Source organism: Dendropsophus ebraccatus, chromosome 7 (genome assembly GCF_027789765.1).
Source record: "Dendropsophus ebraccatus isolate aDenEbr1 chromosome 7, aDenEbr1.pat, whole genome shotgun sequence".
Classification (NCBI taxonomy): Eukaryota; Metazoa; Chordata; class Amphibia; order Anura; family Hylidae; genus Dendropsophus; species Dendropsophus ebraccatus.
Window position 1 is genome coordinate 15,293,696 of NC_091460.1, and position 12,153 is coordinate 15,305,848.

Consider the following 12,153-nt stretch of genomic DNA (forward strand, 5'->3'; position numbering starts at 1 on the left):
CTGTAGTGTAGTATTAGGTGTATAATATACAGTGATAGGAGCAGGTGCAGTATACTGTAGTGTAGTATCAGGTGTATAATATACAGTGATAGGAGCAGGTGCAGTATACTGTAGTGTAGTATCAGGTGTATAATACACAGTGATAGGAGCAGGTGCAGTATACTGTAGTGTAGTATCAGATGTAATACACAGTGATAGCAGCAGGTGCAGTATACTGTAGTGTAGTATCAGATGTAATATACAGTGATAGGAGCAGGTGCAGTATACTGTAGTGTAGTATCAGATGTAATACACAGTGATAGGAGCAGGTGCAGTATACTGTAGTGTAGTATCAGATGTAATATACTCAGTGATAGGAGCAGGTGCAGTATACTGTAGTGTAGTATCAGGTGTATAATATACAGTGATAGGAGCAGGTGCAGTATACTGTAGTGTAGTATTAGGTGTATAATATACACAGTGATAGGAGCAGGTGCAGTATACTGTAGTGTAGTATTAGGTGTATAATATACACAGTGATAGGAGCAGGTGCAGTATACTGTAGTGTAGTATCAGGTGTATAATATACAGTGATAGGAGCAGGTGCAGTATACTGTAGTGTAGTATTAGGTGTATAATATACAGTGACAGGAGCAGGTGCAGTATACTGTAGTGTAGTATCAGATGTAATATACAGTGATAGGAGCAGGTGCAGTATACTGTAGTGTAGTATCAGATGTAATATACAGTGATAGGTGCAGGTGCAGTATACTGTAGTGTAGTATCAGATGTATAATATACACAGTGATAGGAGCAGGTGCAGTATACTGTAGTGTAGTATCAGATGTAATACACAGTGATAGGAGCAGGTGCAGTATACTGTAGTGTAGTATCAGATGTAATACACAGTGATAGGAGCAGGTGCAGTATACTGTAGTGTAGTATCAGGTGTATAATACACAGTGATAGGAGCAGGTGCAGTATACTGTAGTGTAGTATCAGATGTATAATATACAGTGATAGGAGCAGGTGCAGTATACTGTAGTGTAGTATCAGGTGTATAATATACAGTGATAGGAGCAGGTGCAGTATACTGTAGTGTAGTATTAGGTGTATAATATACACAGTGATAGGAGCAGGTGCAGTATACTGTAGTGTAGTATCAGGTGTATAATATACAGTGATAGGAGCAGGTGCAGTATACTGTAGTGTAGTATCAGATGTATAATATACAGTGATAGGAGCAGGTGCAGTATACTGTAGTGTAGTATCAGATGTATAATACACAGTGATAGGAGCAGGTGCAGTATACTGTAGTGTAGTATCAGATGTAATATACTCAGTGATAGGAGCAGGTGCAGTATACTGTAGTGTAGTATCAGGTGTATAATATACAGTGATAGGAGCAGGTGCAGTATACTGTAGTGTAGTATCAGGTGTATAATACACAGTGATAGGAGCAGGTGCAGTATACTGTAGTGTAGTATCAGATGTAATATACACAGTGATAGGAGCAGGTGCAGTATACTGTAGTGTAGTATTAGATGTAATATACACAGTGATAGGAGCAGGTGCAGTATACTGTAGTGTAGTATCAGGTGTATAATATACAGTGACAGGAGCAGGTGCAGTATACTGTAGTGTAGTATCAGGTGTATAATACACAGTGATAGGAGCAGGTGCAGTATACTGTAGTGTAGTATCAGATGTAATACACAGTGATAGCAGCAGGTGCAGTATACTGTAGTGTAGTATCAGGTGTATAATATACACAGTGATAGGAGCAGGTGCAGTATACTGTAGTGTAGTATCAGGTGTATAATATACAGTGATAGGAGCAGGTGCAGTATACTGTAGTGTAGTATCAGATGTATAATATACACAGTGATAGGAGCAGGTGCAGTATACTGTAGTGTAGTATCAGATGTAATATACACAGTGATAGGAGCAGGTGCAGTATACTGTAGTGTAGTATCAGGTGTATAATATACAGTGATATGAGCAGGTGCAGTATACTGTAGTGTAGTATCAGATGTAATATACACAGTGATAGCAGCAGGTGCAGTATACTGTAGTGTAGTATCAGGTGTATAATACACAGTGATAGGAGCAGGTGCAGTATACTGTAGTGTAGTATCAGGAGTATAATACACAGTGATAGCAGCAGGTGCAGTATACTGTAGTGTAGTATCAGGAGTATAATACACAGTGATAGCAGCAGGTGCAGTATACTGTAGTGTAGTATCAGATGTAATATACAGTGATAGGAGCAGGTGCAGTATACTGTAGTGTAGTATCAGATGTAATATACAGTGATAGGAGCAGGTGCAGTATACTGTAGTGTAGTATCAGATGTATAATACACAGTGATAGGAGCAGGTGCAGTATACTGTAGTGTAGTATCAGATGTAATATACTCAGTGATAGGAGCAGGTGCAGTATACTGTAGTGTAGTATCAGATGTATAATATACAGTGATAGGAGCAGGTGCAGTATACTGTAGTGTAGTATCAGGTATATAATATACAGTGATAGGAGCAGGTGCAGTATACTGTAGTGTAGTATCAGGTGTATAATATACAGTGATAGGAGCAGGTGCAGTATACTGTAGTGTAGTATCAGGTATATAATACACAGTGATAGGAGCAGGTGCAGTATACTGTAGTGTAGTATCAGGAGTATAATACACAGTGATAGCAGCAGGTGCAGTATACTGTAGTGTAGTATCAGATGTAATATACAGTGATAGGAGCAGGTGCAGTATACTGTAGTGTAGTATCAGATGTAATATACAGTGATAGGAGCAGGTGCAGTATACTGTAGTGTAGTATCAGATGTATAATACACAGTGATAGGAGCAGGTGCAGTATACTGTAGTGTAGTATCAGATGTAATATACTCAGTGATAGGAGCAGGTGCAGTATACTGTAGTGTAGTATCAGATGTATAATACACAGTGATAGGAGCAGGTGCAGTATACTGTAGTGTAGTATTAGGTGTATAATACACAGTGATAGGAGCAGGTGCAGTATACTGTAGTGTAGTATTAGGTGTATAATACACAGTGATAGGAGCAGGTGCAGTATGCTGTAGTGTAGTATCAGATGTAATATACAGTGATAGGAGCAGGTGCAGTATACTGTAGTGTAGTATCAGCTATATAATACACAGTGATAGGAGCAGGTGCAGTATACTGTAGTGTAGTATCAGATGTATAATACACAGTGATAGGAGCAGGTGCAGTATACTGTAGTGTAGTATCAGATGTAATATACAGTGATAGGAGCAGGTGCAGTATACTGTAGTGTAGTATCAGGTGTATAATACACAGTGATAGCAGCAGGTGCAGTATACTGTAGTGTAGTATCAGATGTAATACACAGTGATAGGAGCAGGTGCAGTATACTGTAGTGTAGTATCAGCTGTATAATACACAGTGATAGGAGCAGGTGCAGTATACTGTAGTGTAGTACCAGATGTATATTATACAGTGATAGGAGCAGGTGCAGTATACTGTAGTGTAGTATCAGGTGTATAATACACAGTGATAGCAGCAGGTGCAGTATACTGTAGTGTAGTATCAGGTGAATAATACACAGTGATAGCAGCAGGTGCAGTATACTGTAGTGTAGTATCAGGTGAATAATACACAGTGATAGAAGCAGGTGCAGTATACTGTAGTGTAGCATCATGTGTCTTCGGTTGTCATCCGTTCACATTGTCCTCTTGTCCCCCCCCCCAGCACGGAACTGTATGCGTCTTCAGGTGTTGGAGTTGGACCATGTGACTGAGATCAACCAAGAGGTGGCAGCAGAGGTCTGCAGGGAGGGCCTGAAAGGACTGGAGATGCTGGTGCTAACATCCACCCCGGTCACCCCTAAGGCTCTCCTGCACTTCAATAGTGAGTATCCTCCTCCCGGGGTAAATATCCTCCTCCCGGGCTGAGTATCCTTCTTCCGAGTTTAGAATCCTTCTCCTGGGGTGAGTATCCTCCTCCTGGGGTGGGTATATTCCTCCTAGGGTTGGGTATCTTTCTTATGGGGTGGGTATCCTCCTCCCGGGGTGGGGTATCCTTCTCTTGGGGTGAGTGTCCTCCTCCTGGAGTGAGTATCCTCTTCCTGGGGTGGGTATCCTCCTCCTAGGGTTGGGTATTCTCCTCCTAGGGTTGGGTATCTTCCTCCTGGGGTGAGTATCCTCTTACTGGGGTGGGTATCCTCCTCCTGGGGTGGGTATCCTCTTCCTGGGGTGGGTATCCTCTTCCTGGGGTAAGTATCCTCCTCCTTGGGAAGGGTATCCTCCTGCTAGGGTTGGATATCATCCTCCTGAGGTGGGTATCCTCTTTCTGGGGTAGGTATCCTCCTCCTTGGGTTGGGTATCCTCCTCCCGGGTGAATATCCTCTTCTGGGGTAATTATCCTCCTCCTGGGGTGATTATCCTCCTCCTGGGGTGCGTGTCCACCTCCTGGGATAATTATCCTCCTCCTATGGTTGGGTATCCTCCTCCCGGAATGAGTATCCTCCTACTGGGGTGAGGACTGAGAAGTTGTGACATCTCCTTCTGTCCTGACGGTATTTCTCTATAGGTGTATGTCGGAATCTCAAGTCTATTGTGGTCCAGGTGGGAATCGCTGATTACTTTAAGGACCCAAGTAGCCCAGAAGCCCAGAAACTGTTTGAGGAGATGGTCAGCAAGTTGCAGGTATATATGGCTTCCATAATATATATATATATATATTAGTAGGCAAGGAGGCTTCAGGCCCTGCATCCCAGAGTATACTATAGAGACCACAGGTCTCAGACTCGCAGCCCTCCAGCTGTTTCATAACTACAATTCCCATCATGCCTGGAGAGATAAAGCTTTGGCTGTCCAGATTTGATGGGAATTATAGATGTTAAACAGCAGAATGTGTCACCACTGATCTGGACTATACAGATTCATACCCGTGAGTCTTTGCTGATATGTTTTATGCCTCCACCCGTTCTATTTTACCAATATCCTTTAATGTGATCATTTCTCAACATTTGATTATATCATTCCATGTAATCCGGTCAGTACATGTGATCAGGTATAGGCCCTCCGGTCAGTGCATGTCATAAGGTATAGGCACTCTGGTCAGTACGTGTGATCCGGTACATGTAATCTAGTCAGTACATGTGATCAGGTACATGTAATCCGGTCAGTACATGTAATCCGGTCAGTACATGTCATAAGGTACAGGCACTCTGGTCAGTACATGTCATCAGGTATAGGCCCTCTGGTCAGTACGTGTGATCCGGTACATGTAATCCGGTCAGTACATGTGATCAGGTATAGGCCCTCCAGTCAGTGCATGTCATAAGGTATAGGCCCTCCGGTCAGTACATGTCATCAGGTATAGGCCCTCCGGTCAGTACGTGTGATCCGGTACATGTAATCTGGTCAGTACATGTCATTAGGTATAGGCCCTCCGGTCAGTGCATGTCATAAGGTATAGGCCCTCTGGTCAGTGCATGTCATAAGGTATAGGCCCTCCGGTCAGTGCATGTCATAAGGTATAGGCCCTCCGGTCAGTGCATGTCATAAGGTATAGGCCCTCCGGTCAGTACGTGTGATCAGGTACATGTAATCCGGTCAGTACATGTCATCAGGTATAGACCCTCCGGTCAGTACGTGTGATCCGGTACATGTAATCCGGTCAGTACATGTAATCCGGTCAGTACATGTGATCAGATACATGGTATCCGTTCAGTACGTGTTATCCGGTACATGTAATCCGGTCAGTAAGTGTGATCAGGTACATGTAATCCGGTCAGTACATGTGATCAGATACATGGTATCCGTTCAGTACGTGTTATCCGGTACATGTAATCCGGTCAGTAAGTGTGATCAGGTACAGGCACTCTGGTCAGTACATGTGATCAGGTAGATGTAATCTGGTCAGTATGTGTCATCAGATACAGGCACTCCGGTCAGTACGTGTTATCCGGTACATGTAATCTGGTCAGTACATGTCATCAGGTACAGGCCCTCTGGTCAGTACATGTCATCAGATACAGGCACTCCGGTCAGTACGTGTGATCAGGTACATGTAATCCGGTCAGTACGTGTGATCAGGTACATGTAATCCGGTCAGTACATGTCATCAGGTACAGGCCCTCTGGTCAGTACATGTCATCAGATACAGGCACTCCGGTCAGTACGTGTGATCAGGTACATGTAATCCGGTCAGTACATGTCATCAGATACATGTAATCCGTTCAGTACGTGTTATCCGGTACATGTAGTCCGGTCAGTAAGTGTGATCAGGTACATGTAATCCGGTCAGTACATGTGATCAGATACATGGTATCCGTTCAGTACGTGTTATCCGGTACATGTAATCCGGTCAGTACGTGTGATCAGGTAGATGTAATCCGGTCAGTAAGTGTGATCAGGTAGATGTAATCCGGTCAGTATGTGTCATCAGTTACAGGCACTCACTATTCACACCATATTCAAAAGGGTGTTCCGGCGAAAATAATTTTCTTTGAAATCAACTGGATCTTCGCCGGAGTACCCCTTTAAGGTCACCTATGGGGCATTAATGAGTTCTTGACTTTTCTTGTGTTCCAGGCTCTTAAGAAGCGTCCGGGATTCTCCAAGATTTTACACATCAAGGTGGAGGAAGGCTGCTAACCCCTACAGAACGGACTCTGTCCCCCCGCAGTCTCCTCTGATGTAACCGAGCCGTCTCCACCATGGGAAGTGCCGAAACCATCTATTGCCAAATATCTGTACACAGGAGCCTTTCCGGAAGGCCTTAAGATGGTAGCACCGAGCGGGGCAGCGGCCAGGATGGGTCCGCCGGGCAGGACTCACATCTCCAGGGTTCTTTGTATTCCTCCTCCTCCTCCTCGTTCCTTGTGAGTTCATTGCGATAGCCAAGAAACCCCCTGGGGAGTCCGCCGAGCCCCCCAGACGGCAGAGGACTGGGAACGCTCCCCATGTCTGTGTTGATCTTTGTGTTTCGAGTCCAGTGAGATATACATATAGATCTGTATATTATATATATATATCCATATTTTAAAGATAAATCTATCTATACTATTATTTATGGGGCAGCAGTGGACACTGTGCTCAGAGTATTATCACCAGGGACTTACAAGACCGGATCCTCCTCCTCCTCCTCCTCCCCGCCACCGGGAAGGCAATAATGCACATTTACAACATATCAAGAGGCCGATGAAGAAGCACCAGCCACCTCCGCCGGCCTCCTCTTACGGACTCAACAATGTCGAAGCATGTATCCCCGTACACTGTGGACTCTTTGTAACACAGGGATGGCCTCCTGGTTCCAGGTGCTACAAAAGGCTGTGTCCATACCTTACAGACAGGAGGCTGTGTCCATACCTTACAGACAGGAGACTGTGTCCATACCTTACAGACAGGAGGCTGTGTCCATACCTTACAGACAAGAGGCTATGTCCATACCTTACAGACAAGAGGCTGTGTCCATACCTTACAGACAGGAGGCTTTGGCTCTCTTTCCATATGTTCCATCCCTTCCAGGTCATACGTAAAAGTGGGTTCAGGTACAGTCCTGTAGGGGGCAGCACCACCAGACAGTAAGCACTGTTTTGGGGAGAGGTGACAGAAGGGTTAACAGGGTGCCCCAATATCCCCCAGCTCTGATCTTAGGATGTCAGACCTGGATGGTGGACACAGATTAAGGAAGACTCTTTTAAGAGGATGTACCACCAGGTACATCGTCTTTAATCTGAGGGATACCAGGTACATCCTCTTTAAGCCTTTTCTTAAAGGGGTTGTTCACCAAAAAAAAGTTTCTTTCAAATCAACTGGTGCCAGAGATGTATAATTTCTTCTATTAAAAAAATCCCCAGTCTTTCAGTACTTATCAGCTGCTGTTCGTTCTGCAGGAAGTGGTGTATTCTCACCAGTCTGACACAGTGCTCTCTGCTGCCACCTCTGTCCATGTCAGGAACTGTCCAGAGCAGGAGAGGTTTCCTATGGGGATTTGCTGCCGCTCTGGACAGTTCCTGACATGGACAGAGGTGGCAGCAGAGAATACACCACTTCCTGCAGGACATACAGCAGCTGGAGATTTTTAAGTAGAAGTAAATTACAAAACTTCCTGAAACCAGTTGATTTTTGCTGGAGTATCCCTTTGAGGGGGGGTTTAGCATTGTGTTGTACATGATTGAGTCGAGCCCTGCGGAGGACACTGGCATTCTAGATGATTATGTGGTATATAAAGAGATCTGTACACTGGTAGTGCTGGCCTAGATGGCTGCTCTAGTGTTGGCCCAGATGGCTGCTCTAGTGTTGGCCTAGATGGATGCTCTAGTGTTGGCCTAGATGGCTGCTCTAGTGTTGGCCTAGATGGATGCTCTAGTGTTGGCCCAGATGGCTGCTCTAGTGTTGGCCCAGATGGCTGCTCTAGTGTTGGCCCAGATGGCTGCTCTAGTGTTGGCCCAGATGGCTGCTCTAGTGTTGGCCCAGATGGCTGCTCTAGTGTTGGCCCAGATGGCTGCTCTAGTGTTGGCCCAGATGGCTGCTCTAGTGTTGGCCCAGATGGCTGCTCTAGTGTTGGCCTAGATGGCTGCTCTAGTGTTGGCCCAGATGGATGCTCTAGTGTTGGCCCAGATGGATGCTCTAGTGTTGCCCCAGATGGCTGCTCTAGTGTTGGCCTAGATGGATGCTCTAGTGTTGGCCCAGATGGATGCTCTAGTGTTGGCCCAGATGGATGCTCTAGTGTTGCCCCAGATGGCTGCTCTAGTGTTGGCCTAGATGGATGCTCTAGTGTTGGCCTAGATGGCTGCTCTAGTGTTGGCCCAGATGGATGCTCTAGTGTTGGCCCAGATGGCTGCTCTAGTGTTGGCCCAGATGGATGCTCTAGTGTTGGCCCAGGGCGTCATCCTTTTTGTCACTTCATTTAGACTGCATGTGCTGATTGGACGCCTCTGAGTACCGGTTGGCTGGATAGCAGTATACAGGTATATATTGTGCTGCGGTGGTGACCACCATTATTACACAGTCTGATAGCAATACAGATGTATTCTTGTGCTGTGGCAGTGACCATGATACATTACATTGTCCAGCAGTCTGCACTAGGCTGGGGCAGGTGTGTCGTGTAGTGCAGCCTCACTGCATGCGCAGTCATCGTGTCCTCCTCTATTCTGCGCTCGCTCAGCTGCCACATCATGTGACCTGTGTCCATTGCTCGATATATATGATTTTTTGCCTTGTTGCGTGGCCTGTGCTTTATGAGCGGTGTCCTCTTTTGCTTCTTGTTACCATCCCATCCTAATCCTTGGGTTCACGTGAGAGGGACTATTCCGATGATGGACTTTGTGATGGATGAAGATGTCGGCTCCACCTGCCTGGAGTCTGGGATGATGAGAATTGGAGGAGTAGAGGGGGCTCCTATAAGCAGCAGCTTTTAATCCCCAAACACATATGGTCCCTTAAAGGAAACATTGAACTGTAGCCCAGGCTAAAGACATCATGTTATAGGGCAGGATTTACTGAGCAGATATGTATTAAAGGAATATTCCACTCAAACATAACTTTTGATATGTTGTTGCCCATGGTGAGACTAACAATTCCTTCCATACTTTATTATCTGTTCAGTCTCCTTCCGCCAGTTCTGAGCTGCTGCTTTCTGCCGAAGAAACAAAAATCTGTGTGTGTCTCTCTCTCTCTGTCTCCCACTCTCTTCAGAGACGGCTGATGTAAACAAGTCCCTGGCAGGCTGTCTCTGCAACATTGTAGCTTCTTTGTAATGCTGGGAGGGTTATTTGAGGTCAAGCTGCTAATGAACTCACTGTGATTATCCCTACCAGCATTACAAAGTTGCAGATAAAGCCAGTCAGGAACTTGTTTACATAAGCAGGGAGGGGGAGGAGGGAGGGGGGGACAGAGAGAAAAGCTCACACAGATTTGTGTCTGCAGCATAACACAGCAGCTGAGAACTGGGGAAGAAGACTGAATAGATAATAACATGAAAGGAATTGTTAGCCCCCCATGGGCAGCAACAAAAGTTATGTTTGAGTGGAATACCCCTTTACGCTTAGGAGTCCAGTGGGCGGTTCTAATCAGTAAATAACAGTCCTACATAAGGACCGCCCACTGGATGCCTGAGCTCACAATGAGGTTTAAAATATAAATCTCTGGTTCTCCCACATATATAGATCAGTGCGCTCAGCCCCTCCTGCTGGGTAACATGGCGCCTGCCGGTTGCGCTGCCTTAGTGACGTTGTTCTCATATTGGAGCATTTTAGAGATACTAAAAACTAAGCACAACTGTACCTAGTAACAGGCCCGGAGACCTCCAGAACGGCACGGGGGCCGACCCATCGAAACTGATGAACAGAGGAGTCATGTGACTATTATATACTACAAGCCATTGCCATACACCTTATGTGCCATAAAGCAGAATCTGTAGTTGCAGCATTTTCAGCTGCAGGGGGTATCTGGGCATGATGGGAGTTGTAGTCTGGAGAACACAGAGCTAATGATTAGTATAAGGATGCATAGCTGAGACAGGAGGGAAGGAGCTGGTTCAGGCTGTGATGTGTGTCTGAGCTAATAACTTGTTACATGGCGGCCGGGCCCCACAGCGGTGGAGACGTGTGTGCTAGATGGGGGGAGCAGTGACAACCTCAGTCACCTTGCTGATAGATGGAACAGCTGCAGCCACTATTATACCAGCAGTGATGGAGCCATTTTCTGCCCCAGGATCCTGTGCAGACACAATAGACCTTGTATAGAGAACAGACAGCAGGTGGCGCTGCACAGATTATTTTTATATAGAGATTTTATATAGAGATGGGAAAAATAAAAGGAGCCTATATGGACACTGACCAGCGGAAGTTTGGACCAGGGCGTCATCCTGCAACCTTGTTAGTTCATTGGGACGGCATGTGCTCAGTGGACGCCTCCCTTGTCTGGTCAGCCTGTTGTGGCTAGTAATAGTGAGGCCTCATTCACACACATAGGTGGGGAAGTGGCAGCCACCTAGTGATCACTATAGTGGGCAGCCATGACAGACACCACCTAGTGATCACTATAGTGGGCAGCCATGACAGCCACCACCTAGTGATCACTATAGTGGGCAGCCATGACAGCCACCACCTAGTGATCACTATAGTGGGCAGCCATGACAGCCACCACCTAGTGATCACTATAGTGGGCAGCCATGACAGACACCACCTAGTGATCACTATAGTGGGCAGCCATGACAGACACCACCTAGTGATCACTATAGTGGGCAGCCATGACAGCCACCACCTAGAGATCATTATAGTGGGCAGCCATGACAGACACCACCCAGTGATCACTATAGTGGGCAGCCATGACAGCCACCACCTAGTGATCACTATAGTGGGCAGCCATGACAGACACCACCTAGAGATCATTATAGTGGGCAGCCATGACAGCCACCACCTAGAGATCATTATAGTGGGTAGCCATGACAGCCACCACCTAGTGATCACTATAGTGGGCAGCCATGACAGCCACCACCTAGTGATCACTATAGTGGGCAGCCATGACAGACACCACCTAGTGATCACTATAGTGGGCAGCCATGACAGACACCACCTAGAGATCATTATAGTGGGCAGCCATGACAGACACCACCCAGTGAAGCCTCCCCCAGCCCACAGATGGCGCCATGTCCTGTTTCCACACCACCCCTTGTCTTTATCCTGACCCAGCATGGCTTCCGGCAGAGTGTTACTCCAGAACAAATCTGTGTCCTCCCAGTAAGAGACGTGGCCCCAAGATCATCAATGTTAGTGATGGCCCAGACCCCTGTGAGCGGTGTAGTGGCCCCATCATCTCATTCATTATTTGACCTCCATTGACTATGAAGTGATTGGTTTTCCTTCCGAGGAGTCTTAGGGCCCTATTCCACGGGACGATTATCGTTTGGATAATCGTTAACGATTAACGATCTCAAACGACCGCTATTGCGAAAGACCTGAAAACGTTCACTCATTTCCATGGAACGATAATCGTTACTTATGATCGTAATTGCGATCGTTTCTCTTCGCTATTTATTCGCTATTGCGTTCGTATCTATTGAGAACGACCGAACGATGTCTTATTCAATGCGAACGATTTGCGAACGAGCAACGATAAAAATAGGTCCAGGTCTTATTAAACGATCAACGATTTCTCGTTCGGTCGTTA

The 12,153-nt window shown here is 46.0% G+C and overlaps 1 protein-coding gene across 5 annotated transcripts in view; it reads left to right on the forward strand.

Moving 5' to 3' along the window:
• FBXO41 (F-box protein 41) overlaps positions 1-7,856 on the forward strand; it is a 98,992-nt gene extending 91,136 nt beyond the window's left edge. For all 5 annotated transcript variants that reach the window (XM_069976282.1, XM_069976286.1, XM_069976287.1 and 2 more), the window contains exons 11-13: positions 3,722-3,880; positions 4,562-4,677; positions 6,571-7,856. In XM_069976282.1, the coding sequence (XP_069832383.1) occupies positions 3,722-3,880; positions 4,562-4,677; positions 6,571-6,633 (338 nt within the window). In that variant the 3' untranslated portion in view covers positions 6,634-7,856. The remainder of the gene's footprint in view (positions 1-3,721; positions 3,881-4,561; positions 4,678-6,570) is intronic.
• Positions 7,857-12,153: the final 4,297 nt, after the last annotated feature.